Here is a 27,509-nt window from a genome sequence, read left to right on the forward strand (position 1 = left end):
TTATAATACAAATATTTTTATTCCTGTATCACTATTGCTCATAACAATTATTCAAGATATTATTTCCAGGGCTTGTTTGTTAGTCACTTATAGTTACAATGAAAACTGTAGATATCCTAATAAAGAACACATTTCGCACACTGCTTGCTATGTTTTTCAGAACCAGTGTACAAGGCCACTATGTTTAATAAACGTGACGTTACTTACATGTTTAATATATACATATTTAATGAACAATAAATAAATATAAAAGTTACATAACAAACTCAATACCATTTGTAATGACTGTTTTATTCCTCACGATTTCAATATTTTTTGTATAAAATTAAAATAATATTAGGAAAATGTAATTTTTATTATGTCATAATTTGTTTTGCTACGGAATGAGTCCAGTTTACTATTGTGATGCAGTTGAATTTGCTTTAAGGAAATCAATAAAATGATCCAACAATACAAATGCAGTTTGTTTACAAAATACCATTGAAGTATTTATAATATATAAAAGGGCAAATTTTTAAGCAATTCCCACAATTAGATTATTGTAAGTTAAGTACATTGATTTACCAATTTAAAGCTTTAATATGTAGATGTCCGTCCGGTTCTATGTAAGAATTCTTCCAATAACCTAATTAGTATAAATCAACAAAATAAAACTATAATAAGTATATTCATAATTTTGTAAATTAATATCAACACGTGTCCATGTTCAACACGTTAAGACTTTGATTAAGAAACACTTACAGTGTTAAAACTTTGGAAAAAAATTAACCGACACCGTCCCATAGGGTACAATAAAAATATCTTGTAAATGTGAACCAGTCTATATGATGTAGAGTAAATAATCCTTCCCGCTCAAATGTTCCCATATATACGTTGCAATAAATTAAACATTGAATCCGATAGTAGCTATGGGCCTTACCTTTACTCACATAAAGGGGGGATCTGTTAGAAACCCGAGAATTATATAATTGCACCTGAGGCCTCAATATAATATAATGAAATGTCTTTATTTAAACTTAACTAAAAAATAATTCTTGTATTAAACATGTCCTATATGCAAATGCAAGTAATTAAAAAGATATTTTTTATCCCACTAAGACACATAGGCAAGATAAGAACATACTCTAAGAATTTGTATGAAAAATTACAATATACTTAGAAATCATAAGCCTAAGTTATATTCACTTGCATCTCACAAACATCGGTTAACGAACAAAGGGTCTAAGTACGAGATTATCAATATTCGATATTTTAAGTATCCAATACAAGTAAAACATAACCCAAGAAAATTAAGTAACAATATCTCAGATACAAGACGTGACTGTACACAGTTTAATAAACTATAATAACTAAACATTAAGTCGCTTGCAACGCTTCACAGAACTAACACACTTGTGATATATATTCTAATGTTAACTGTGCTCAATTCCTTATTTTATAATCTCAGCATACATTTGAGTTCACTAATTAAAAAATATATAAATAACCGAGGCATCCTTTTAGTTTTCATGACTTCAAAATTACATAATATTTTTATATTAAATACGTATGGGCGGCATTATGGTAACTAAGGAAACATTCAGTGCAATACGAAGATATCAGGTAAAATTATAACAAAATTAATTTTAAACACCGCGAACCGAATCACTCAATATAGTCACGAGTTGCGTGAACTGTGAACCCAACGCCCCGAACACATGTCCATGCTCACGGTTAGATCTGTGTACTTAGAAATAATGTCCATGAAGATATAACGTGCCTTCAATCGACGCATCGGTACAGTGTTACGGTTGTGGCGACAATAATCAATGAGGGGGACGTCGGTCAGCGGCAGCGATGACAGCGGATCCACATTCTACAACGCGTTGTGCCCTCCGAGGACCGTGGGTAGCGCTGCACACGTGGGTAGTGCGCGCGCATTAGTTGACGAGCCCAGCGTCCTTGGCCATGCCGTAAAAGATGCTGTTCTTGTCCTGCAGCAGTTGTTGGGGAGGAGCGTACTCCACCAGCTGGCCGCGGTCCAACACCATGACGCGGGTCGAGTCCATGATGGTGTTCAGGCGGTGGGCGATCGTCAACACCGTGCACGACGCGAACTCCGACCTTATGGTTTTCTGCGAAGAATTGGTATACTAGGTTAATGCGATGGCTATTTTAAGTAATAACTATTGACAGTAATCCTTTACTGCCGTGACTGCATACGATTTCTAAACGGACGGTAAAACTTGGCCCTCCTTAATGTGCAACTAACAGAAAAGCATGCGTGTTAGCAAAAGGTTTGTGACGGAATATTCCCGTTTGAATAAAACTATTTAAATATTTTGAGATGTTCTACGAGTTTATGATTGTTTTCAAAACGTCGTAGCCCCGACGTTTCGCTTTTCGCGGCAACCATGATCACAGGGAAAGGAAAATATAGCATTTATTTATATGAATAGTGAAAGTCTTAGATATCATAATTCCCACTTGTATGAGTTCGTCGGTCTCGAGGTCTACGGCGGCGGTGGCCTCGTCCAGAATCAAGAGCGGCGTCTTCCTCAGTAGCGCCCGTGCCAGGCAGACCAGTTGACGTTGACCCACCGACAGGTTCTCACCGCCCTCGGAGATCTCGTGGAGAAGACCGGCTTGGAGACCTTGACGGGTGGATACGGGTATTGTTACATCGGTATTTATTTTGATTATTATCACTTATAATTCATAAGCGATGTGTGTTTCCCTACGCATGGATGTGCACCAAAAATCTGCAGCATCAAATTGTACATGGAGAATTTCCAGTAAATTCATAAACCTACACTGATAGTATCCTAAGCGAAGGTTCATGACCTTGAAGTCTGGATCCTCGCCTTATTTATGATGCCTATGCAGAATTGTACTATAACTCTCAGCAATAGAATTTGAATATTATGAATGAAGTTTGATCCTAACCTTGTACAAACGCTTTAAGATGCGCGTGTTCCAGGGAGCGCCAGATGTCCTCGTCGGAGTACACCTCGAAAGGATCCAGGTTCATCCTGAGCGTTCCCGCGAACAGTACAGGATCTTGAGGGATGATGGTGATCTTCGACCGAAGCTGATGAAGGCCGATTGTCGATATATCTATCCCGTCGATCAGAATCTTACCGCTCATGGCCTCCACGATCCTGTCAGTGGACATTTGGTTAAAACATTTATATTCGTTGGTATTTTGCCGATATTTTTGTGGTACATGATTATTTCGTTGTCGGTTATAGGAAAAAAGACGTATACAATAGTATTATAGCTGTCGATATAAAAATACCGCGTTTCAAGAAGATTAAACTATCTATTTGACAAAACTAAAAAGAAACAGAGCGAGAGGGAATGCGTGGCGCTCGAACGCTGCGGGTAATTAACTGTAACTTGTAAGTAATTTTAATAAAATTTGTCGTAAAGAAATACTAAAAATTCTTTCTAAATACTTTTCTACCCCTTCTTGTTTTCAATCCATTATTGCGAAGTTTTACTTCTTCAGCGCGGAGGGACTCTTAACCCAATGCATTTATTCTTTTTGTATGTGTAAGTGTTGCGTGTGTCTGATATACCTGAACAGTCCCAGTGTGAGTGTGGACTTGCCGGCTCCTGTTCGTCCCACTATGCCCAGCTTGTCCCCGGGCGCAACCACGCATGTCAGATCCCTGAGAGCCGGTTCGTCGGAGCGGTATCCCAGGGACAATCTCTCTAGTTGGAGAGCACCTGTCTCTGGCCATGTGGAGCCCGGACCCGATGGGACCGTCCACGGCGCCTCCTACACGGGTAACATATATAATACATTAAAGTAACGACATAAGCCAGAGCCTTATGTCATACAGATATGACATTTGTATATTAAAATCACTTTATACGAAGCGGCAGACTCGTATGTCAAAGTTGGTCATAACACACGAATACTTTGTAAAGTCCTCTTTTCTGATGATATGACAAAATATTGTAGATTAATATTGTGAGTTGTACGACAGGAGTACAGAACAAGCTAATAACTATCGCTGTTGATTTAATTTAGTAGGTGATCAGGAAATACTCAAGTCTTATGGGTCCCATGTGACTAGACCTCGCTGCGTTACAACTCATAAGAGAATAAAATATTGTCACGTCCTCACCTGTTTAGTCTCCGCGTACTCTTTGATTCTCTCCACAGCGACAATATTGGTTTCTACCTCTGACGTCATTCTCACCAGCCAGTTCAGGGTTTGTGTGATCTGTAAAAAAAAATATATATATATATTTATAAAACTATAATAAAATGCAGTATCTAAATTAACCTCAAACATTTCAAACAGTAACCTGCAGCGAATAACTGATGGATAAGCCCACAATGCCGGGGTTGATGGTTTCGCGGCTGAGGACAGCAAACAGGGCAGCGAAGAATATGATGAGGTTTCCTATCATCTCGAGCCTGATGGCCAGCCACCTGTTGGCGATGCAGCTCGGGTAGTAGCAGGCCTGGTTGTGATCCACCCCGTGTTCAGACTCCTCGATGAACCTGCAATAGATTATTATAAATAGACATCATTTATCAGGCCGTCGAACACCGCTAGGCGTAAAAAATATTTTATACATTAATTCTGATTAATTTAATTGTTACAATCATCTTAAGAGTCGTAAATTTTTCAGACATTAACAGTTTATCGTTGTAAAGAATTATTGCAAGCAAGATGTCTTAATACGTTTCCAAGCTACCTTTGCGTGACGCCGTACGCTCTGATGGTTTGAGCTCCAGTGATGCTCTCTCCGAAGTGAGAGTATATCGGCGACCTTGATACCGACTCCAATCTCTTCAGCTGCCGGGAGGAGGCCACGTAGAAGCGTTGAATGACGTAGTAAACAATCCCGATAGGAAGAATGACGGCCAGGAATATGGGCGTCGAGTAACTTATCACAAACAATGTGCCAAGAACCTTTATAGAGGAAAATATAACATTCAAAGTAAATATATACATTAGTAAAAATATTCGAATATATCAATACTATTTTTCCTGACATGAAATTATTTAGTTTTTACGAACACATAAATAAAGAATAATGTACCATGGGATCAGTTTATGAAGTTGTGTTAATAAAAACAAATAAAATATAATTATCATAAAACACAAACAACATAAAATGATTATTAAAAGAGAAGTTTATGACGGATAACAAAAAGCAGTAAATAAAGAGATAGAACGGTTGACCTCTCCGACCCCTGGAATGTATAGAACCGGTGTCAGACGCGATGGACCCCGGTTACAAGACAAATGGCCGTTAATAAAATGAAACAAAAATAACTCAACAAACCTATTACAAATGTTCATGATACCCACCACGAGCGATAATGAACACGCGACATTTCCCATATTGAATTTACCTCGGAGGCGCAATACATGACATCGGAGAACTCTGACGGGAGCGAGGTGTCGACTACGTCCACGTCTTTAGAAAACCTAGACAGTATGCGGCCAAGTGGAGTCACTTCGAAGAATTGCAACGGCGCTTTCAACACTTTCCCCAACAATAGCTCGTGCAGTATCCGGGCAGCCCGCCACCCCGCCAAGAATGGCATTAAATCAGCGAAAATTGATGCAATGGCTGCAACAACGTCCACGGATTACATAAAACGAATCCCAGGCGGGACTCTACATAATGAATACATTATTTACTACCGTCTCTATAGTGATGGCGAGTGTCGGCTAACGTAGCGCCATCTGTAGGGCGACGACTACTACGGTGGCTTACATGATATTAGGTGCGTTATAAACACATTACATGCTCTAATGTTGCTCGGTTACGCAAATAAACAACGATCTACTAGCAAGCGGAACATTAAATCCATGGCGGTCGTTAGTGAGGCGTTTAGAGACCTATGTGTCAGGTACAAAATACACTACTACACTCGAGAAATGTTTAAACATAGTAAATAAATAATAAAAGTAAACTGATCCCACATACACAAAAAATATATATAATAATTATAGAATTGTATTAATATATCTATTAAAGGTAAGACGACGCTTCTAAATCTTGAAGACTCCCAAAGGACATAGAAAATAATGTCCACGGGCAAGACGACGTGATTGTAAAACATTTTATTTTATATGAAACGAATTCTTGGAATATCTCAAATAGTTTTCATAATGTATCAGTGAACATAGCTTAATAACATCCTCAAAGTGATCGTATCTTCGACATGATTTCATTATTGTTTACAAAATTTCTCTTGTCTCGTTGGATAGGTGGAGGTGTCGTTTGTGATGCGTCTATCAATATTCAGAAGCGCCTGGCCGCGTACCGAGAAGAAGCACGAGGTCCACCCTCGCAGCGTCATGGGCAGCACGTTGTCCAGCACGTCCACGTCCTTGCTGAACCGGTTGAGGGCTCGGCCGACCGGCGTGCAGTCGAAGAAGCCGATGGTGGGCGCTCTCAGCACGCCCATCAGCAGAGCCGCGTGCAGCGCCCTCGCCGCGCACAGTGTGCCCAGGTACAACGCCAGTGACGACACCGACACCGACACAACTACGGTCCCATTCACGGAACACCGTTCACGTATTGTAAGTGCATCACTAACCGACTTCAAAAGGTTATGTTCTATATTACAATAATAAATTGACAAGAAAGGTTCATCAAGACATTGTATTTGAAGTCGGTTACTAATTATCTTTCAGGACTACACTAAAAAATACATATCTTGAGATATAGAGATGCGTGTTTTATATACTCAAGATTTGTCTGCTGGCAAAAAGGAAAACGAGACAAATGGAGACAATTAATATGTTATGCCGTTCGCTGCGTCTCCAACAAATTTCTACTTTTTACACTACGATAACTCATCGGACCCCTAAAGTATTTCAAGTAATGCCAGCACTTTCGTCACCAAATACTTATATTTGGTCAGTCAAAGGAATTGGACTAGCCCCGTACAAAAGATGCGACAATTTTTTTTAAATTAATTCTTATTATTTGTTAATTTTCCTGTTTCTTTCTGCTCGATATCTGATGGAAACGCAGCCTAATGTCTTAAATAAAAAATTTAAAGTCAGTTATAGTAAATAAAATGGAAGACCCAGTTGTAATACGGAGAGGTACGAACGAGGCATGCGTATTGTGTGTATAGAAAATATAATAAAAAAAAAAACAACCCAGAAGCTATCCTAACGACGTCATATAAAGGGAATAATTCCATGCAATCAAATAGTCTTTATATACAACATGCTGTGGTTAGTCGCCGAACCCGTTAACAAGGAACATATATAAAATATACATCTAATTATTATTATTATTATGTTATTTGAGAGTGAGTGTAAAGAATGTATTCATTATTTGTAATACAGCCATCATTCATACAGTTGAAGTAAATATAGACATAAATCTCCATAGAAATACACATATATATAAACCAATACACATCATATAAACCAGAACGGGAAAGGAAAACATTAAAATGACATCAAACACAACGTATCAGCGTATTAACTTAAAATGCAGTGTATGGAGTATTCCCAATATGTAAATGGTAATTTTAATTATTCCAATATAAACACACTCAATAAAATCCTTTAATATGTTGATTTAAGGACAATACAAACATACAGCGTACATTCATGATACCACATAGACTTATATTTTAATATAATATATTTATATCGACTAACCTTGTCCGATCCCCAGACCTCCATACACACCCAAGTATAGATCTCTCCTGCTTTTGTCAACAGTACCGTTCACCAGCTGCAAACGAAATAATATTAAGCACACTTTTTTTTAAATATGTTCTACATCTCTTTCTGATTCTAATATCTGAATGAGCTATCAATGCTGTGTCTCTTTCTCTCTCTGGTCAGTCTCTCACACTCACTCCCACCGATTCTATATCTTCTGTCTCACTCTGTTCTGAAGTCGTACTGACCATAGAGTTGTCGTTGGACCACTCGGACAGCCAGTAGTTGGAGCCGACCTGGAACACCTGCAGCACCAGGTTCATGAGCACCGTTAGCGCAGATGCAACTAGTCCAACGCTTGTCAAGTAGTGCTTATAGACGCTCCACTTAACCTGTAATGAAAAAATGGCGTATTAAAGAAAATAAAAGTTTAGTATTAATGAATAGAATATATAACCCTTTCGAATGTATTTTTAAGGAATTTAGGTGAGATATAAAACATAAAATCTCTTTAGTTACGCTTTGGACAACATAGTTATGGGAATTTAAGCCATGTAACAGAGTAAACCGTTGCTCAACAACGAGTCGATAATGCTGCGTTTATATATTTATTTTTGAAGTTAACCTCAAAAAAAAAAAAATTATAGTATAACATTAAAGGATCATGAAAAATTTCCCACACTGGCCAGTGACATATCAGAGGCATTATTTAATATTGACCGCAACTGGTTCTCATCATTCCCAATGTATACTATAGTAAATAAGCCCTCACGCTGCCGGTCTCCGTTTTTTCTGCTTCAATCAGTTTGTTCTTTTCTTTTAACTCGCTTGGTTTTGCTTCTGGAGTTTTTCTTTTCACGCTGCCGCTGCGATCGCCTGGAAATTTATATATGATTTAGTTATTCTGTTTATACACACACACACATACATATATCTGTGTGTGTGTGGGTTATAATTATTATATAATGCCTACCCGTCGCTTGTTCCGATTCCGAAGTACTTTCCGACAACGACCGCGCCCTCTGCAGCTTGTTCTGGAACTCTGAACCCAACTTGCTTTCTAATTCTTGCTTAATAACGTCCAGTTCTATAACAAACATATATTATAGTACAGTAGAGTACAATGATTATTGGCCAATTAATTTAACTAATACTGTAAATGTATGTCTATGTACGCATGCTCGTTACTCTTTCACGTAACTTATATTGGACGGATTCTGATGATAATTTCTAGTAAGATACTTCAAACATCACAGTAAGATACAGGCTGCAACCCATCCTTTGATGTCGACTAGGTCGTGAAACACATCACAACAGCTGTGTGTAGTACGATGTCACGTGACACTGTATTATTATATGAACCTTCTGGAGTAGTTCTTTCTTTGTCACTGAGATGATGTAGGAGGAAGTCAGCGAAGGCTCCCTTCTTTTCTAGCAGCTGCTGGTAAGTCCCGGCCTCGGAGACCACTCCGTCCCTCAACACTAGCACGAGATCCGTCTGAGCCAGATACGACACGTTGTGCGTCACCCACACACGCGTCTTGCCCTTTAAGAGGCCGTTGGGACCTATAACCTGTGTGTCATGGTATTGTTAGTATATTTGTTTTTATTGGATTTAGATCGAAGACTTTCGCTAGATTTCATTTAAATAAAACTGATATTTTCGGATTACGACGCGTTATTATTTGAACAGTTGCTGCAAAATAAAGTAACCGAAACGTCGGGAGTATGCAGTTTTAAAAATAATAACTTAACGCGTAGTAACCCGACAATATTAGTTTCATTGACTTTAATTGGATTAATCTAATATTTATGGATTAAAAACTAGAAACGAACTATATGTGTGTAGTGAAAACGATGTCAGCTTGTGGTAACAGTACACAGCTGCTATATTGGATCGTATTAAGACAAAAATGTTTTTTTTTGTTTATATTTAAATTTAATAGATTTTTTATCAGTAACAACAGTGATTTAAAAATCTTACGTCTCTTTCAATATATTTCAAAAAGGTCTAAATAATTGTAATAATGTAAAGATACACAAATAGGTTTTTAGGGTGTAAAAAAAATTTATTCCCCTTTTGCCCACACTATTTAATGAAGTAGAATTCTTTTCTACCCTCTTCACGGACTTTTACTATTGTCTATTTCATAAATAGTTATATACTTCTTGTATCAATAACTGTATAGTATCAGTACCTTATCAAATATGTGTTTGCCGACGTGCGAATCGACTGCGCTGAGCGGGTCGTCCAGGAAGTAATTATCCGCATCGTAGTACACCGCTCGGGCTAACGACACCCGCTGCTTCTGACCGCCGGATAAGTTTATACCTGGCAACATTAGTCACATATACATTTCTAAATAGGTCCTAATATAATTGTCAAAAATAAAATAAGTTTTGGACTCAGTGCACCCAGTCCTTTATAAAGTCGGTGAGTATCTAACGCGGTAGAAAATATTTTTTAATACTTTCCATTTGGTCTTTTGCTAATTATAAGTTATGTTCTATACAGCTGTCAATATATCTTCTTATACGAGACCTAATAAGAATTTTTTAAGGTCATGATTCGAGTCTACGGATTTTTCTTCGAATATAGTTCCTGTACATCAATATCTCATCAATACGTGATACTCTACCCATTCCCAAGTATAGGGTTTTCCATTAAGGGTGCTTGATCTTTGAAATGCAAAAAAAAAATACATGTAGGAAAGATATTTGCGAAATTTTTTTTTTATTTGGAAGGTCTATCGACCCCATTATGTATGGAATATGACATCATTCAAATGACCGCCACGGCTTCGGTTGGTGGCGCGCACACGAAAGGTCCAATTTTCGATGACTCTGGCGCACAAATCGGGCTGTATTTGATCGATGGCGTGGCGTATGTTGACTTTGAGGGCATCGGTGGTTTGCGGCTTGTTGGCATAGACCTGCGACTTAAGAAAACCCCACAAGAAAAAGTCCAGCGGGGTCAAATCGCACGATCTCGGTGGCCAGTTCACGTCGCCTCCGCGCGAGATGACCATGTCCAGAAATTGCTCGTGCAGAACTTCCATCGTAGCGTGTGCTGTGTGGCACGTAGCGCCGTCCTGTTGAAACCACATGTTGTCCAGATCCATATTCTCGATTTCAGGCCAAAAGAAGTTGGTTATCATCGACCGGTATCGCTCACCATTGACGGTGACGGCCACACCATTATCGTTTTCGAAAAAATACGGACCAATCACGCCTCCGGCCCAAAATCCGCACCAAACAGTCACTTTCTGCGGGTGCATTGCCACTTGGTGAACCTCGTGTGGATTGGTCTCGTCCCAAATACGGCAATTTTGCTTGTTGACATAGCCATTCATCCAAAAATGCGCCTCGTCGCTGAAGATGATTTTTTTGCCAAAATCGGCGTCAACTTCCAACTGCTCTAATGCCCAGTCAGCGAACACACGGCGCTGTCTATGGTCATTAACCTTGAGCTCTTGGGTCAGCTGGATCTTGTACGGGTGCAGGCTCAAGTCACAACGCAAAATTCGCCAAGTTGTCGTCTGCGAAAGGCCGAGTTCCTGTGCGCGACGCGGAATTGACTGCCGCGGGTTTTCGAGGACACTGTCGCGCACAGCGGCGATATTCTCGGCAGATCTCGCGTTACGTTGACGCACGGGAACCGGCTGATTGTTAACTGACCCGGTTGACTCGAATTTGTCCACCAATCGACGGATAGTCGACTCGGCAGGACGATCATCGCGACCGTAAAACGGGCGAAGTGCGTGGAACGTTGCTCGAACTGAAGACCCATTTTCATAAAACAATTTTATGATTTGCACGTGCTGCTCGACACTGTAACCTGCCATGGTGGTTTGGGAGGACGGAATGAATATAACACACTGCATTTGACAGCTGTCACTCAAACAACATGGCCGCAATCAGCTGTCAAAGTTCAAGCGTCCCTATTGGAAAACCCCATACATAGCACAGAATATTCATTTGAGCAGCATTTAGGCCAAACACAAATGCAGAGTATGTGATCACGTGTAAAAAGCTATGAGGGTTAATGAACCTCCTTGAGCTTTTGCAGCGCAATGAGGTTAACTGTATATGTTATGTATTACAAGAAACTCAACAGTTCTGTTTGGACTGAACACTCTATGAGACAAAATCACGAAACTGCCAAGAGGTTTCGTAAACTTGAAATAGTCACAGTTAAAATGAAGTGATTAAGTATAGAGTGATCTATAAGGTTAAGAATTAAACAATATACATACTATAATAAAAGTCAGAACGAATTTACAAATGGATCGACTCTCAGGGTATAGAGCGACTTATTGGTGGACTGGTGGTTGCTTTGGAAATGCTAAAACAGCAAATGCCGGCGGGTTTTCAAGAATTGAAACGTTGAAGTTAGAAGAACGACGTTTTCCAACTGGAGTTCAAATTTGAGAAACGTCGAGCAAAGCTTGACTCGTTTTTTGACAACAGAAATACAGAAGGAAGTCGCTTCTCGTGACTTTTAGCACGAAATAAAAAGACTCAATTTCCACGTGGCCCTAACATATCAGCTGCCCTAGTATGGGCACAGTTTGAACAACTGTTTGTGTACAGAGACTTCTATATTAATTTTAATAAATATCCGTCAAAGAATAATGCAAGTCCCGATGTTTATGCTTATCTTCTATAGGTGGAAGAATTTAAACATAGCGCGATCAGTGATATCGAGTGTTGGTTGATTTAATTCATATTTATCTAGTTATAAACTACTTGCATTTACGATAAAAAGAAGTACTTGTAAAAATTATATCACGAACTTCATGCATTCTGATGTTTAAGCCTCTACCCTCTCTTGATAAACATTTCTATTGTACTAGCAGTAAATAAAAGTATGTGTGTGTGGATCCAGTACATCAGATCATCAGTCGAGCTACGTTTCCACCAATGCATGTTTAAGCCTCAATCTAAAATGGTCACTACTTAGTATAAAGTTTCTTTTATAAAGGAGGTTGCAAAATTTAATGGTAAACGAATAGAAATGTAGTCAATACAAGTTAGAGCTAGAAATGTTTATCGTACCGTCCACATGCTGTGTCAGGTAGAAATTAGTAATACGAACATTAGTAACGCGATCCAAAAATGTGAGAAGCACTCTGTAGGGGACCTTCAAGATTGTTATGCTTTAAAATCTCTTAAAAATAAGCATATCTACAAGTACGATCGTATAAGATAAGTGTCTGAGGGTCGAGGAGCACTTGACGTAGTTGAAAAATTGTAGGGACTGATAACATTAAGTGATAAGGAGCTTTGTGCGTGAACAAAGATTCTTCGACGGGTCGAAGACTGACAGGAGTATCGTGGCTGTGTAACTTAGCAGAAATCGGTATCTACTTTTTGAGCAGTTCGAGGGTAGTCAGTAAGCGGTATTTCAATAGGATATAGATACGGCGCCGAATAATCTCAAGGTCATCAACCACGATCAAGATAACTGGCATCGACTATTTTCAGTCACAATATTTAAATTTATATACTGTAAAGAATATTGAGCAATGGCAGAAGACTAGTTCCTACCGATGTTTTATTGTAATTGATAGTCAAAAATGATAGTTTAATAGATTAGAATTGTAATAATTTTTTACTGTTCATAATGATATCAAAGTTTTATTTTTTTTTTACACTTTCTCAACGAAACGTTAACAGGAAATGCCAAACGGAATATTTTGTGTTGGTTCACCCTAAGAATATCACAGGTGGACATACATGTGTTCTGCGATATAGCGGTGTCATATCCGGACAAATGAGACGGAAGGTGAGCCCTGGCAGCGATGCGAAGCTGACTCTCTTAGACCAAGTATGGCGAGAAACGCAACAGTAAGGACAAAAAGTTCTGTGAGACGAAATCACTGAAATGAATTTCAAATTATCTAAATCACAATCGGTTTAGATAATTTGAAATAATTAAAGCTAAAATGAATTGTGTAAATAAAGTGTGATCCGTCATTTTGTATGATACCCATAATATTATGAAGAAAATAGCGTTAGAGAATATATTTGCATACCTTTCTCTCCAATCTCTGTCTGATCCCCCCCCGGCAGTACATCGAAGTCAGGTTTGAGTGCGCACACGTTGATGACGTTGTTGTATTTGACTTTCTCCAAAGGTTTGCCGAAGAGGATATTGTCCTGGAGCGTGGCGTTCTGTATCCACGCCTGTTGTGGCACGTACGCTATAACGCCTGTTATAAACAATAATATGAAATAAACGTACAGGACATCATTATATCAGTAACCACATAATATCACTGCGTCTTGGTTCAGACTTTAATATGTAGACTTAAGTCAGAACTAAAAGCGAAACATTCCTCAAAACATCTCATAGTTAAGTATTAAAGCAGTCTTTTTAACCATACACATAGCAATACAATAAAGGCAATTCGTTGATTGAAGTTCCAAAGAGTAAATCACTGTACTAAGACTGTTTGGAACTGCTCAAAAGTACCACTTGCGTCTTAATAGTGTTAAGTGATTTTAAATTAGCAATATTTACTATCATTTGTCAAAGATATGAATAAGTTTGATGGATTGCCCAAAAGCGATAAATTTATCGTAAACAAAACGTCAACCCTAGTGATGTTCTTACATGAAGATTTTGACGATTCAAGAGAAAACAATGTTAGAGCTTTCTTAGACAAGCAATTACAAATTGGATGTTTTATAAGATAAAGAGAGAGTAGATTATTACTAATTGTAAGACAGTGCGTTTCTGTTAAGCATCAGATGGACTGACAGCCAAGTACTGTACAGTGTTAACAAACAATCCGTTGATATTGTTACCGTTGGTGTTAACTCGTCCGGAGATCTTGTTCATTTCTCCCAACAGCGCCGACAGTAGGGAACTCTTCCCTGAGCCCACGGCCCCCACCACCGCCACTAGACCCCCGCGGGGTATTTGAAGGTTGATGTTCTTCAGCACCGGCTCGGACTCGTCGCTCCATGAGAAGTGACCGTTCTCGATGACAATCGGGTTCGCTGATGGTTTGAAAATATATATGATGAATTCGCACATGAACAGTATGCATGCATGCATAGTTCAAATTAACACTGTAGACTACATACGGAGCTTTGCCCGTTTCTTAATTAACGACCTATGTTAATATTAAAGAAATACTGTTAACATTCCGTATGTAGTGTCAGAATGCCAAAATAGACTTATTATACAGATAACGTTTTCGTTCTAACTTATTTAATTTATTGTTACTTATTTAAGTTTTTCTATCATAAATGTTGGCTTGCTAAGTACGATCTATAATTTTAAGAATATCTCTTTTTTCTTTTAAATCATATCTAACTTAAGTATTTAGTAACTCTCGCCGTATTGAACAAAAAATTAGTTCCTTGAATGTGAATGGTTTTATTGTTGACGATATTATGCATATATTATCCAACAACTTTGAAAAAGGGTTTAAGGAAATATATAGTTTTTAGCCACTTTAATAACCAGTGTCAGCGAAGAACATAGTTTTTGATAACCGAAAGAAGTCTCGGACGTGAATTGGTTTATTTATATACTTCAAACTAATTCACAACTGCAGTTCAAATTTATTTTATCAACTTGGTGGACTTTCATTTATTAGGGTGGATGATCATAATTAATAAACATAAAACTAATACTACCATGATTAAAGACTTTTTCGTTTAATTTTATAAAAAAAAAAATTGGAGTAGTAAAAGGAACATATAACACTTACGTTCTTTCGGATCGTGTTCCACCGCGCTGAGGTTCAATTCGTCGCAATTCATGAATTTGTTCAGACGTTTTATACCAACTGATGTCTATAAAATAAAATTTTCGTTATATACTTATTACTAGCGTCTAGCAGACGAGAAAATGTCACTGCATTAAACTGATGACAAAGATATAAAAAAAAAAAAGACTTTGAATACAATTAAAAGTTATCGTTCCAAATTTTAAATTATTTGTGATCATTTTCTTCATCTTCTAGACAGATTATAATAAGCCATTCACCGATCATGCAACGTGTGCTGTTAATTGATGTGATCTCTATGTTTATATTAAATGTTCAACTTACTTGAACTACATTCGATATAACGTTAGGCAGCATGGATAGTGGAAAACGTAGGATGTTGAAGAGAGACAACGCTACGAAAGCGCGCTTTGAATCCAATACCTCCTTATCATTTACCAGAACAAAGCACCCAAATGACATCAGCGACACCTACGACCAGTTATATTGAAGTTAATGGACTTAAAATTAATGTGAATATAGAAGAGACGAGAGTCCTACGGGTTAGGATCTTGGAAGATACGAAACTTTTTGCAGTTCGGTGTTTACGTTGTATCATTATTGAAAAAACGACTTTCAACACTATAATAGATTTAATTTTAAAACCACATTTAAAAATGGAAACACGGTTTTTGGTTCTTTGGTTTACCTGTCGATAATTTATTCAAAGAACTGGTATGGTATGGAAGGACAAAAATGAAGCATACAAGAAATATAAAGTCAAAAAACTCAATACAGCGTATTTCGACATTTGTAATATTCCAAAATTCAAATTTGGAATGATTTGCATATCCGATACATCGTAAACTTGTACAGCTCGTTTGTTGGCGATGGGTGTGTTAGTGTGATATCTATAAAGAACCATAGCCGCATGTGAATAAGGTCGATATCACGTTGTGTCTACCTCTATGATGGACACCACGATGATGGGGAGCAACCCTAACGGCAGGTGCATTATATAGAAGAGTGACATCGATACAAATATCGTATCAGGTTTCAGGACATTGTTTACTGGATCGGAAATAACGTAAGTGAAGAAAGTTAGGAAGGTCACCTTGAAAAGAAACAACATTTTTAGAGCATTGGTTTGTGTTTATTCTGCCTCGACTATCTTATTACTATTACGATTTAAAAATAAAAACAGTAAATAAAATTACGTCACATCCTGAAATAATATAATATTTTTATTATAGCAATATGAAACGCTGTAATTATGCATGCAAATGCTGATTGATATAAAAAAACAGCCTTGTCTTACATAAACATCGGCGTTTAAAGATAAAAATTAAAAAAAAAATACACTAAAGTAGGTGAAGTTCATTGAAAATAATAACAATAATGTTAAAATCAGGCACCGGCAAGCGGCCTTGATTGTCAACAATGGCGGTAACAATGGGAACTTTGGAGAATTGTGTATTAAATACGATCTTCGATATTAGTACTGCGGCGCAGCGAGTTTTTTTTTGCTGATGTGTAATTTGAGATATATTTTTTTTACGTAAAATAACAGCTATCACAATATGAAACACGTAACACGTAACGTAAACTAATGACCCAGTTCAATGAGAATTATATAAAACATACAAAGTTCATCGTTCGTTTATCAATGAGCTTGTGTTGTTTTCGATTTATTGCTATGTCTATGTACGAGTGTGCGGAGTTATATCGGATTAACGAATGTCTAAATATTGATATTTTAATGTTTAATATTATAAATGACTTGATAACATTTGTATGTGTGCGGGCAGACACTTCAGTATAGAGCTATTTTTTTATATTCTCTTGTGATATATGTAAACTTTATTTACAGTGTTGCATGTGTAGAAAAAGCAAAGAATCCATTCATACAGCCAAGTCTGTTTTTATAATATTTAAAAAGTAAATAAGAATTAATAAATAATATGAGAATTTCGTAATGATAATACAAGGTGATGTATATTTAACGTCTTCCGTTATCTGTTTTGATGAATTACTCTCAGTATCATATGAAAGAATTAAAAATAAAATTTAAGACGTCCTTAAACTGAAAATATATTTCAGGTCATATAAATTCTACCATACATGTATATTTCTGCTTGAGGATTTGTTAGTGTTAGCTTTCTCCTTTTGATATTTGACTTCATTCTGTGTAGCGTCTTAGCAAATATTTAACGTGACGTATTATAATGTATTGTGTAAAATTTTCTATTTATTTAATATCATTTGTGTGTTTTATTGTGTGAGTTAGATAAATATTGTGAAATTATTTCGTCGTTTCGTGGCCATTGTATGAAACGATTCAACGGAACGCTTCGACTTTTTTTTATTTTATAAAAAGAAAATTCATCAAATTTCAGAACAATTCAAAATTATTTAAATAATTAAAACGAATGTACTGTAGTTTTTGATTCCACAGATAAATTAATAGTGTGAATGTAGTTTAATAACTTTTTTTATATTTAAAAAAATTAAATTCGAGTAGAATTTTCTAAGTAATTAATTAAATTGAACGCGACCGTATAAAAATCATTCAGTATATTTAGGGACAAATTTTAATGATGGTGAGATATAGACTTACCAGAAAAGGTGCACAAGACCATATGAACGAGGTAGCTGAATTAAGATATGCCGTCTGTTTTAAAACGTTCATTTCTTTGTTCCTTATTTTAAGTATCTGAGCTTCGAAACTAGGTTCCCAGGCGTACATTTTTAGGACCTGCAAAAAAAAAAATTACGACACTATTGATATATAAATATGTATCACCATGTTCTTAAACTAAGGATTCTTTTTATCAAATAATGTAAACAATTCGTTTGAGTCATACGGACACTTGAAGTATTTTCATTAAAAAACTATTGTCATTAAACAGAACTGCATTCGAGAGCTGCAGGGTTCATTGCTGGTTGGTCACTGATTAACATTCAATATAATTTGGCCGTAGAAAAATGGTCGTAAACACTGATATATATAGGGTATATTTTATTGTGATTTTATTAAAACAAATCCGAAGCGTGAATGAGGTCGAGCTAAATTTTCAGGTCAATGTACGGCTGCCACAGTTTGACATTGTGCTTTCGAACAATTGTATTATGTTATGTTATTGTACTTACTGTTATAATATTATTAAATAATAAAATTCACGACAACAATGTATACTATATTAATTAAAATCAAGTGCCTGTAATGTCAGATTTACGGCTCTTTACTGCGCACATGAAATTATATATTATACCTACATTAATGACGTAATTATTTAAAATTTTTGTTTGTCTTTTCGTTCCGACCAATCTATGGATCGATTAGACTGATAGTGAGGGGAATTTAACTCTCATATGGGTAATGTCATAAGGAGTAACTTAGGTAACTTTTTAACCAACTAAAAAAGGAGCAAGTATTAAATTCAACTGCATATTTGTTACGTTATTACTCCGTCAATAAAAGGCCGATTTTCACAATTATTTTTTTAATCGAAAGGTCCTGACGTAGTTCCTTGTCTTATGAAGGGGTTCTCGAGAAATCGAATGAGACCTCGTGGGGATGATTACTTTGATAACACCAGTTGCCTGATATAAATGACATTTAAAGATTCAATCCGACAAATCCGTAACAATAATAACATCTGTACATTTAATTATATGTTATAAAACGGCAAAAAACTTGTTTATGTTAATTTTGGAATCTACTTAGGTATCACGAAAATAAATAAACCAAACGTTTAGAAAAACATAATTTTCATTACAATAATTTTTAACTTGTTAGTGTACTAAATATTTGACTTTATTAAACCATAATACAAATCCTATAAAACCGGATACACACGACGAAAATAATATATTATTATTGCATTTATATAATAAAATAATGTAATTGCTTACATAATAGTTGTATGTATTATAAAAAGGCGTTGAACACAAGAAAAAACATTGACGTATTCAGGAAATGTAGTGTAAGACGAGTTTTATTTTTCTTAACTTTATCAAGATTATTTAATTAAGGGGATGATAGTCGTTTTCGTAGTATAACTTGATAAGACACGATAACTGTTGTCAGGCCTTGAACGCGCCGCTATCTATTGAAAACGATGTCATTTCTATTGTGTTAAAAAAACAATGATAGCGCTTGAGAAAGGTTTTTGCACAACTTGTATATAAAAACACGAAATATGTAGGGTAGATTTATTTTTTGTATTATTATATGCTTTTAATTTTCGATATTTTTTTCTATAGTAATTCGTATGTATACTAGACGAGAAGACAAGTAAGGAACCAAAAAAAAAATCGATACATTACTGTCTCTTTAATAGGTGGTCTTGTTAGAGTGAAAGAAAAAAATTAAATATGAATTATATACGACTTAAAAAGTCAAATTCAAGGGCTGCAATATATTATTTTTTGTCACAACTATTCCTCGTTATTCATATTAAAAAAAAAGTAAAACGTCTTATGCGTTTATAATGTTCATAATCTGTAAAAAATATATTCTGTGTTCTAATAAAAATAATATCTAAAACGTAAATTTACTTTTTTTTTATTAACTGCTGTTTCTGCTTGTAACAGTATTATTTACCAATGTCATTTACTGACTTGATGACTCGTTATTTCTTTCGTTGCTAGGAGACCAACCTTCCTACAGCTACTAAAGCTATATTGGCCCAGTTAATCCGAACTAAATACTAAACAGACGAATGACAAAATGTTTCCATAATTAATAATATACGTATAACAGTGTGTTGTAAGAACCTTAATTCCATTGAGCACTTCGTTCATGAGTTTGACCCTCTCGTCCTTGTACTTCATCTGCCGGATCTGTAAGGTCTTGACCCTGTTCGCTATGAGCCCGTTGACCGGTATGAGGACGATCATAACCGCCAGCCCGGCCAGTACCGACGGACCTAGGATACCCCACAGGAAGTATAGGGCCAGGGCTATTTGTAGAGGAGCCGACCATATCATGTTCAGATAGGCCGTCAGCTCCACAAACCTGTAATACTCGGGTATATTACACAATATTTCTTTATAAGTCATATAGTTAATATTGCACAACGTAATCCTATGACACATTTCTCTTGATGTATATGTGTAGGACTTTTTATATGTTGTAATGATCTCTGTTATTCTCTAAAGCATTAATATAAGGGAGAATTACATACATACATACATACATACATACATATATATATTAAATAAATAATTAGATTAAAAAATTATTAAAAGAGATTAACAAGAGAAAAATGATAGAATTGTGTATTACTATTTTATTTTTTAAATTATCAAGAGCTTTTTAGGAAACAAACATTTTAATAGTCGTGGTATGTATGAGATTTTGTCTTCTACATATGAATAGTATTTTTTTTAAAATTTTAACAAACATGGTTCGGTTCGTTACTGAGTGTTGCCATTAATAAAAAAAATTTTTTAATTGTTTAGCAATATTACTTATTATACTTTGATATAATAACAAGATTCACATGACTTCGAAAGATAATACTGATGTCATTTTATCTCATTATTATCAGTCTGTGTGAGAAGGTTTCCTTCATATTCAATTTTATATAATATAAATATATTAAATTTATTACAGTTTGTGTAGCTTTAGAACAACCGGTAGTTATTTAACGTACATAGGATTGTCATTAAGCCTGATGTTTACAATTGCCCAATATAATTAACACTTTTTAGCTACTAGTGAAGGACGAACAGATAATGATCTCGAGCGGTTACGTTTCCCTATATGATAGGACTGTAGGACTAAATCTTCGTTAGTATTAATTAATTAGTACTTTTAATTATAATATTTAGTATTATTTGTTTTTGTGGTGCACGCATACTGTCGGTAGAAATGTATTTTTACGATTTTTTCTGTGGCCTTTGGGGAGGGGGTAAAACTTAAAACACAAACATTTAAATGCAACCCACCTCTGCGCATCAACAGCCATGAGGTTAACAATTTCACCAACGGTCGTCTCCTTCCTAGCCGAGTTGGATATCCGCATTGACTTCCTGTACACGGCGCTAGTTAAAGCCGTCCTTATTCTCATGCCCACAAGGTACATTCTCGTGAAGTAGTGCGAGAGCAGCAGCGTCTGAGCGGTCGCACACGCGAACAAACCAACGGCGTACAAATAACCTTTCCACACGGTCTCCTTCGTGTCGACAAAACCTATTAGGAGTCTGGAAAATAAAACAATATTATGCTGATTCTATCTCAGTCCGTCTAAAACATTATATTTTGAATATTTCTACCTTTCATGTAATTGACGTTTTAATCAGAAAGAATTGAATGCTCGAGAAGGCTATATATGTATATCTCATCAAACTGCTTATTCAGTTCTAATAAGAATTTTCACCTATTAATTTAATTCGGCTAGAATGACATTGAACAGTGTTCTACATGTCATAGACCCTTATATGTTCAATGCAATTATCCTAAGAGTGTTTCTATCATCCTATAGAATTCGTTTTTAAATGCACTCAGCCGTTCCAAGAACTCGGTCACCCAAAACGACAACTCATTGTCAGACAAGCACAAAACACAAAATAGAAATTATCAAGTTTGTAGCAGTATGGGAGAATTAGTTTCTCTTGTACGTACTTCAATAGTTGCGGGGATAGGAACATTAGTACGTCGTTGACTAGCTTCAGGAGTGCTCCGAAGAGGAACTCTCCGCCGAACGCTAAACATAGCGCCGGCAGGATGGAAGCTGGTTTGACTTCCTTATCCGGTTTGAAGTTAACGCTGGCCGATGTATTGCTGTACGTCGCTTTGGTGCCGTTCGCTCTGGAAATATATTCACATTAGACACCGTAACATTGACATTTTGATATTAAAAACGTCAAACAAGTCGTTTATTGAACAGAACCAGATGATTCCACATGAAAATTACGTCGATCGTGGTACGATAAACGGTTCCTTGAATTCATAGTAAAATATCCATTTCATCCATCGAATTAATAAACGCGTGACACGGGAGAAAACAATAAGGTAGTAATCCGAGAGCCATGATAATCAAAGTAATGTCCATTTTATAAGACGCGATATAATGAAAGAGAAAAATTTCTACCCAGAGGGACACCAGAGTAGGGACGGTATTCATCGGATCTATCGAAATCAATGCCCAATACAGATAGCTCGCTAATACTCTTTAAGTTGTGATTAAAACCAATAGACAACAGATTATGATATATTGATTAGAAAAAAAAAATCAGTGAAATAACCGTCCTTTACTGTTATCAAGTCATACCTCAAGCCGACAGCGGCGGGTCGGATTATCGATAAGTAAAAATAAATAATGTCATTGTAACGATGTTTATGTAAATATTTTTAATACGCTGTAGTGATGACTGGATGATGTTCTTAGATGATAAACGTGACATAGATCTAACAGGGGTGATAGGCTCATATATTTATATTTATATGATGATGATGATGATGACAATTGAAAAACGTGTCATGTATAATATGAACGTGATTTTCTTTCCGTTTTCACGTGTTATGATACAGTTGTGGATACGAAGCCAACGGTTTACAAACATGTGAACGGCATGCCTCTTCATAGTATAGTCTTGTGCTGTCGTTATTTTCTTTAACTACGGTTTTTTGTGTTTATATATAGAGAATCATATAAAATGCTCATGTATTAACAAATATGTTAAAATACAATGCGACGGAAACAATTTTTCCGTCGTTACGTGAATGAGATGCTGAGAAAAATATCATTAGTCCTCCTATATATATATATAATTCAAAGTTAATTTGTCATATGGGCGTGTCATACGTTTCAACAAGTGTCATTATAGCTGCTCCATCATCCATACGAAGAGGAAGCTGATCAAAGGTATGAGTTAATGAAATCTCTTTTAATTAAATTTAATACGTCATATTATTCAATCGCATATTGTTACACAAACCGACTGTTTAAGCTTCGAGTATTAAGTTAGTATAATGAAATCTAAGAAATAAAACTAATATTTTCGTAATTACTACGCGTTTTTAATTATTTTAACAAAGTACTATCCACGTTTCGGTTACTTTACAGCAGCCGTGACCTAAAGCTATATATGACAATACTCACTTTTCTCTCTTGCTTAATGTTCTCTCCCAAAATTTGTCGAATTTTGGTACGACCTCTTTGGATGAGTCCTGTGGGTTGAGGGCCCACAGGTCGCTTTCCACCAAACTCCTTCTGAATCCCGTCAACGCTAAGGGATCGAACCAACTGAAGGTCAGCCGACTGGGAAACCCTGAGGCACTCTCTGGACATTGATTCTGGTGGAAGAGGACATTTCAATTACAATAACAGATAACTCACGACTAAACAGACACTTCAAATCAATGATCGTACTGACCTTATTATATTTATAAGGCGATTCTTTCGGAGGGAGATCCGCGAAGCAGTTCAGTATGAACATTAAAATTATCAATGGATAATATATCATATAGCTAACAAAATTGTATTGAACGTTCTCGTCTTCGGCGAGCTCGTAGTGCATCATAATTTCGGATCTCAGTTGGGGCAGGCCGGCCAGTATTAAGAAAAACCAGAAGAAAAAAAGCACCCCGGAAGCTCTCATGCCATATTTCCGGTTGTAGTAAAGCAACGTCGCCGATAACGCCTGGAACCATTATAATGTTTGTAACCTTAACGTTCAATGTGTCATCAGCACTCGACTTTTAATAGCATCATTTGTTTATACATCTCTTTTTTATTTGACAGAATGACTCATTGGTCATTACGTTGACGCTCAAGTACCAACAGGCTCGTGGGTTGTAATTTTTTGTTACATCACAGCGTAAATCACAAGAACGACTTGATAACATATATTTAAACATCTATAATGCACCGCGGAACATAAAACGTTAGATTGTTTAATAAAATTTCTGTTCAGCGAACGATAATTAAAATATTTTGTCTGTGAACGTTAACATATTCGGATTTATAAGGAGAAACTTGATTTAAGGAATACTCGAAAAGGGTGTCTCTTCGAGTCGCACATCTAATACACGATGTCTTAAATGGCGTATATTTTTTGGCGCTAATATTATATTATAAATAAGTAAGTTTGTTTTGCGTTAGTATTTGTTAGTGAAATATGAAACAAAATCACGTTTTGGTCAAATTTTGTTCATAAATAGTTATTGTTGTAGAAAATTAAATAAAATATTATGCCAATTATAGCCTGCCTCAAGGGGAAGAACCGGAAGAATGACATCGTATAATTAAACAGTAAATATTTCTATTCAACAATGAAACTGGCAAACATTTATGGAAGTTTAAATTGTGTATAGATCGTCTTAAAAATTACGTTGCTCTTAAATGACTGTCTCTCATTTTTGTTTATGATTTTGATTATTCTATTCACATTCCAAACAGGTTGATACTGTTCCGTGTAGACAACAATAAATATATTAAAAGTTATAAGACTAAGGATGAAAATCCCACCAACAACGTGGTGTGAATTTTCTTGTTTTTTATTCCTTCAATCATATTTTTTCTCATCTGTGGCATACAGATTAACTATTATTTTATGTTAGACAAAAAAACTGTTAAACAACCAACAAGATCTCGTTTTCCTTAAGTTCATAGGTATCTGAGTATAACTCGGCTTATTGATTTTATACGTGTAACTTAGTATTGAAGGTAGGTTGTGTACAATATCCGTCAATATGAAACATATTCAGTTACTTACCTTCATAAAAATGTTTAAATTACGACAAATTCAAGTTTTATAATGATACATTATATAGATTATTATTTTTTTTTAAATGTGGGTAACTGTTAAAATTATTGTGAATCGAAATGGCGCAAAACAAAAACATTTAAGTCTACAACGAACTGATAAGAATTTTCTTTAAAATAAATAATTTATGATACTATATTATTTAATAAACTCATATAATAATAATTAGTATTTAGCTGACCTATAACATGTACTGTAAGGTTTAATTGTTACGTTTCAAAACAAATAGGTCACTGTTAAATAAGCAATTGTATAATTGTGTCGTCAGTAATTCTTATTGGAATATAACCTTGAATCAAATTTGGAAGTTTAAAGTCACAAGATTGAGAATGAAATTAAGTATTTTATTCATGAAGTACTAAAAGCTCTGTGTTAACTATCTATATATATATATATATACAAATAATAATAATTCAAAGTTAATTTGTCATATGGGCGTGTCATGCGTTTCAACAAGTGTCATTATAGCTGCTCCATCATCCATACGAAGAGGAAGCTGATCAAAGGTATGGGTTAATGAAATCTCTTTTAATTAAATTTTATAAGTCATATTATTTCAAATCTTTTATATGTTTCAAGATATTTCTTAAAAAAAAAAAACTCAATGTGTTAACTCTGACAAGGTCAACTCCATACTGCCAAATATTATAAATTTTGATTGTTTCATGTGACTATTATTTGTTAGATATTCTGATGCCTTTTCTAGTATAATGTTTTATGTACCATATATTTACTTGACCATTTTAGGCATGTTTTAGAAACTTATACAATTCCTACAGCAGTAGGGTGTTTTTTTTTTTTTTGGAACATTATAAGAAATAATAGTAAATTTCCTCAAAAAGCTGTTAACACAGTTATGGTGGCCTAACTAGAACAATTGTCATGCCTTTACGCAAATCATTACAAACATTGAAGCTAATCAATTAGGTTTTATTCCTTTTATGATGAAATTAAAATAATAAAAATATAATAAAATTTTAACAAAATCATAAATCCAATATGATATATTGATATTTCTAAAAAATTCACCATTTTTATAATTTATTTAACATTTAGTTGAAGTAATCAGATAAATGACTATTCTGTAGAACAACATAAGCATATAAAACGGTTTCATACTTACAAATGTAAGAATCTTCACAACGGGTGCATAATAGTCAACGTTGAAGACGGCTTCGTCTCTTGAGGACTTGTGAACTGTGACTCCCAAATCGACAAACTTCAATACAATCAGTAGAAATGTGATCACTAATTTAATTATATTTAATGCATTCCATGGTATGTTTCTTTCTTTGCTGTTGTATATGTAGTAAGCATCCAAAAGGGCTGCCACCCACAAGTATGAACAGGGTATCCATATAAGAACAGTCTTTTCAAAGCAGGGAGTGAACTCTGGATTCTCAGTGTACCAAGATAAGTTGGCATCCTAAAAGAAATATATATGTAATTTATGGAACATATAACTCTTGTAAAAATTCAGTTAAGAATTCAATATGAAGATCTGAGTGTGTCTTTTTATATCTTTGAGCACATTTTAGATATAAAACAGGTTTAATTCATAGTCATGCTTCTTTATTTGTTTAAATGTCTCAGGTCAGGGTCAAATGGTTTTATAATAATATTCTAAATAATTTTAATCAAATTGAAGTCTAGCTATTACCTTCAAGGGTATTTGAAAAAATTGCGTCAATAAAATAATTATTTATTTTTATGTTGAAGAAACGGACACTAAAGTACCCATCTAAATTTTAAATTAAATTGAAGTTCATAAAAAAAAGTTTGTTACGGAGATTGGTTACAAATAAAAAAATATTTTATTCCAGTTATTTAAAAAAAAAAACCTTTGCTAGTAGCTCTGCCAGGGTCAAAGACCTACTTACCCAAAATTTTGATCCGCAAAAGTCGTCGAGCGTCGAATTGTAAGACATTGTCACAAGACAAATATTACTATTTCCATGAAACTTTGTAAGAAGCTCCCATGTAAACCTGCAAATACCCTGGTAACGATTTTTAATTGCCTATTTCAGAAGTATCACCAACCATTCACTGTTTGCTGGAATTGCACAATTGATTTAACACTAAGAATTTGTGTTCACTTCTGGGTGCCCCCTTGAAAACCTATTCAGGTTAAATTTAATACAAAACTTACTTGTAACTAAATATTTAAAGTTATATCGAATATTAATTTTTAAAAAAGTACAACCAACCACGAACACGTTGCCTCCACTCCCTGTCAAACAGCTCACGCCTCACAGGCGCACAGAATAGTGAATACAACTACAGGCTTGAGATTAGTAAAATATAAATGTGTGCTTGTGTAAATATACACACATCAAAGAATTAAGATTCACAGTGTGACGTA

At 35.5% G+C, this 27,509-nt stretch overlaps 1 protein-coding gene across 8 annotated transcripts; it reads right to left on the bottom strand.

The window, feature by feature from the left end:
- On the bottom strand, positions 1–27,508 carry LOC116768605 (multidrug resistance-associated protein 1). 8 transcript variants are annotated; one of them, XM_061526594.1, is made up of 27 exons: positions 27,355–27,508; positions 27,028–27,133; positions 26,271–26,573; positions 23,756–24,022; positions 23,482–23,675; positions 22,002–22,187; positions 21,326–21,580; positions 20,150–20,390; positions 17,988–18,125; positions 16,335–16,484; positions 15,374–15,458; positions 14,460–14,654; positions 13,685–13,861; positions 9,845–9,978; positions 9,009–9,219; positions 8,620–8,733; positions 8,419–8,522; positions 7,895–8,038; positions 7,641–7,716; positions 6,281–6,504; positions 4,696–4,913; positions 4,300–4,498; positions 4,116–4,214; positions 3,561–3,763; positions 2,926–3,140; positions 2,467–2,633; positions 1–2,114 (listed from the first exon to the last, which is right to left on the bottom strand). In XM_061526594.1, the coding sequence occupies exons 2-27, from the start codon at positions 27,073–27,075 to the stop codon at positions 1,920–1,922; spliced, it is 4,542 nt and encodes a 1,513-aa protein (XP_061382578.1). In that variant the 5' UTR covers positions 27,076–27,133; positions 27,355–27,508; the 3' UTR covers positions 1–1,919. The 8 variants fall into 8 exon arrangements, with proteins under 8 accessions (XP_061382578.1, XP_061382567.1, XP_061382575.1 ...); XM_061526583.1 differs by having other exon boundaries at positions 27,028–27,200; positions 27,355–27,503; XM_061526591.1 differs by having other exon boundaries at positions 27,028–27,144; positions 27,355–27,482.
- Between the last annotated feature and the right edge of the window lies 1 nt (position 27,509).

Source organism: Danaus plexippus, chromosome 4, assembly GCF_018135715.1.
Source record: "Danaus plexippus chromosome 4, MEX_DaPlex, whole genome shotgun sequence".
NCBI classification, from domain to species: domain Eukaryota; kingdom Metazoa; phylum Arthropoda; class Insecta; order Lepidoptera; family Nymphalidae; genus Danaus; species Danaus plexippus.

Bases quoted from the DNA above. Each gene is read 5' to 3' on its own strand.
- LOC116768605 (XM_061526609.1), bottom strand. From the start codon at position 27,075: ATGTCTTACAATTCGACGCTCGACGACTTTTGCGGATCAAAATTTTGG. The intron at 20,391-21,325 runs GTGGGTTGCATT...CGAGTATTACAG, and splicing joins ATGGCTGTTGATGCGCAGAG to GTTTGTGGAGCTGACGGCCT. The intron at 3,764-4,115 runs GTGAGGACGTGA...TTACCCGTGTAG, and splicing joins AGTACGCGGAGACTAAACAG to GAGGCGCCGTGGACGGTCCC.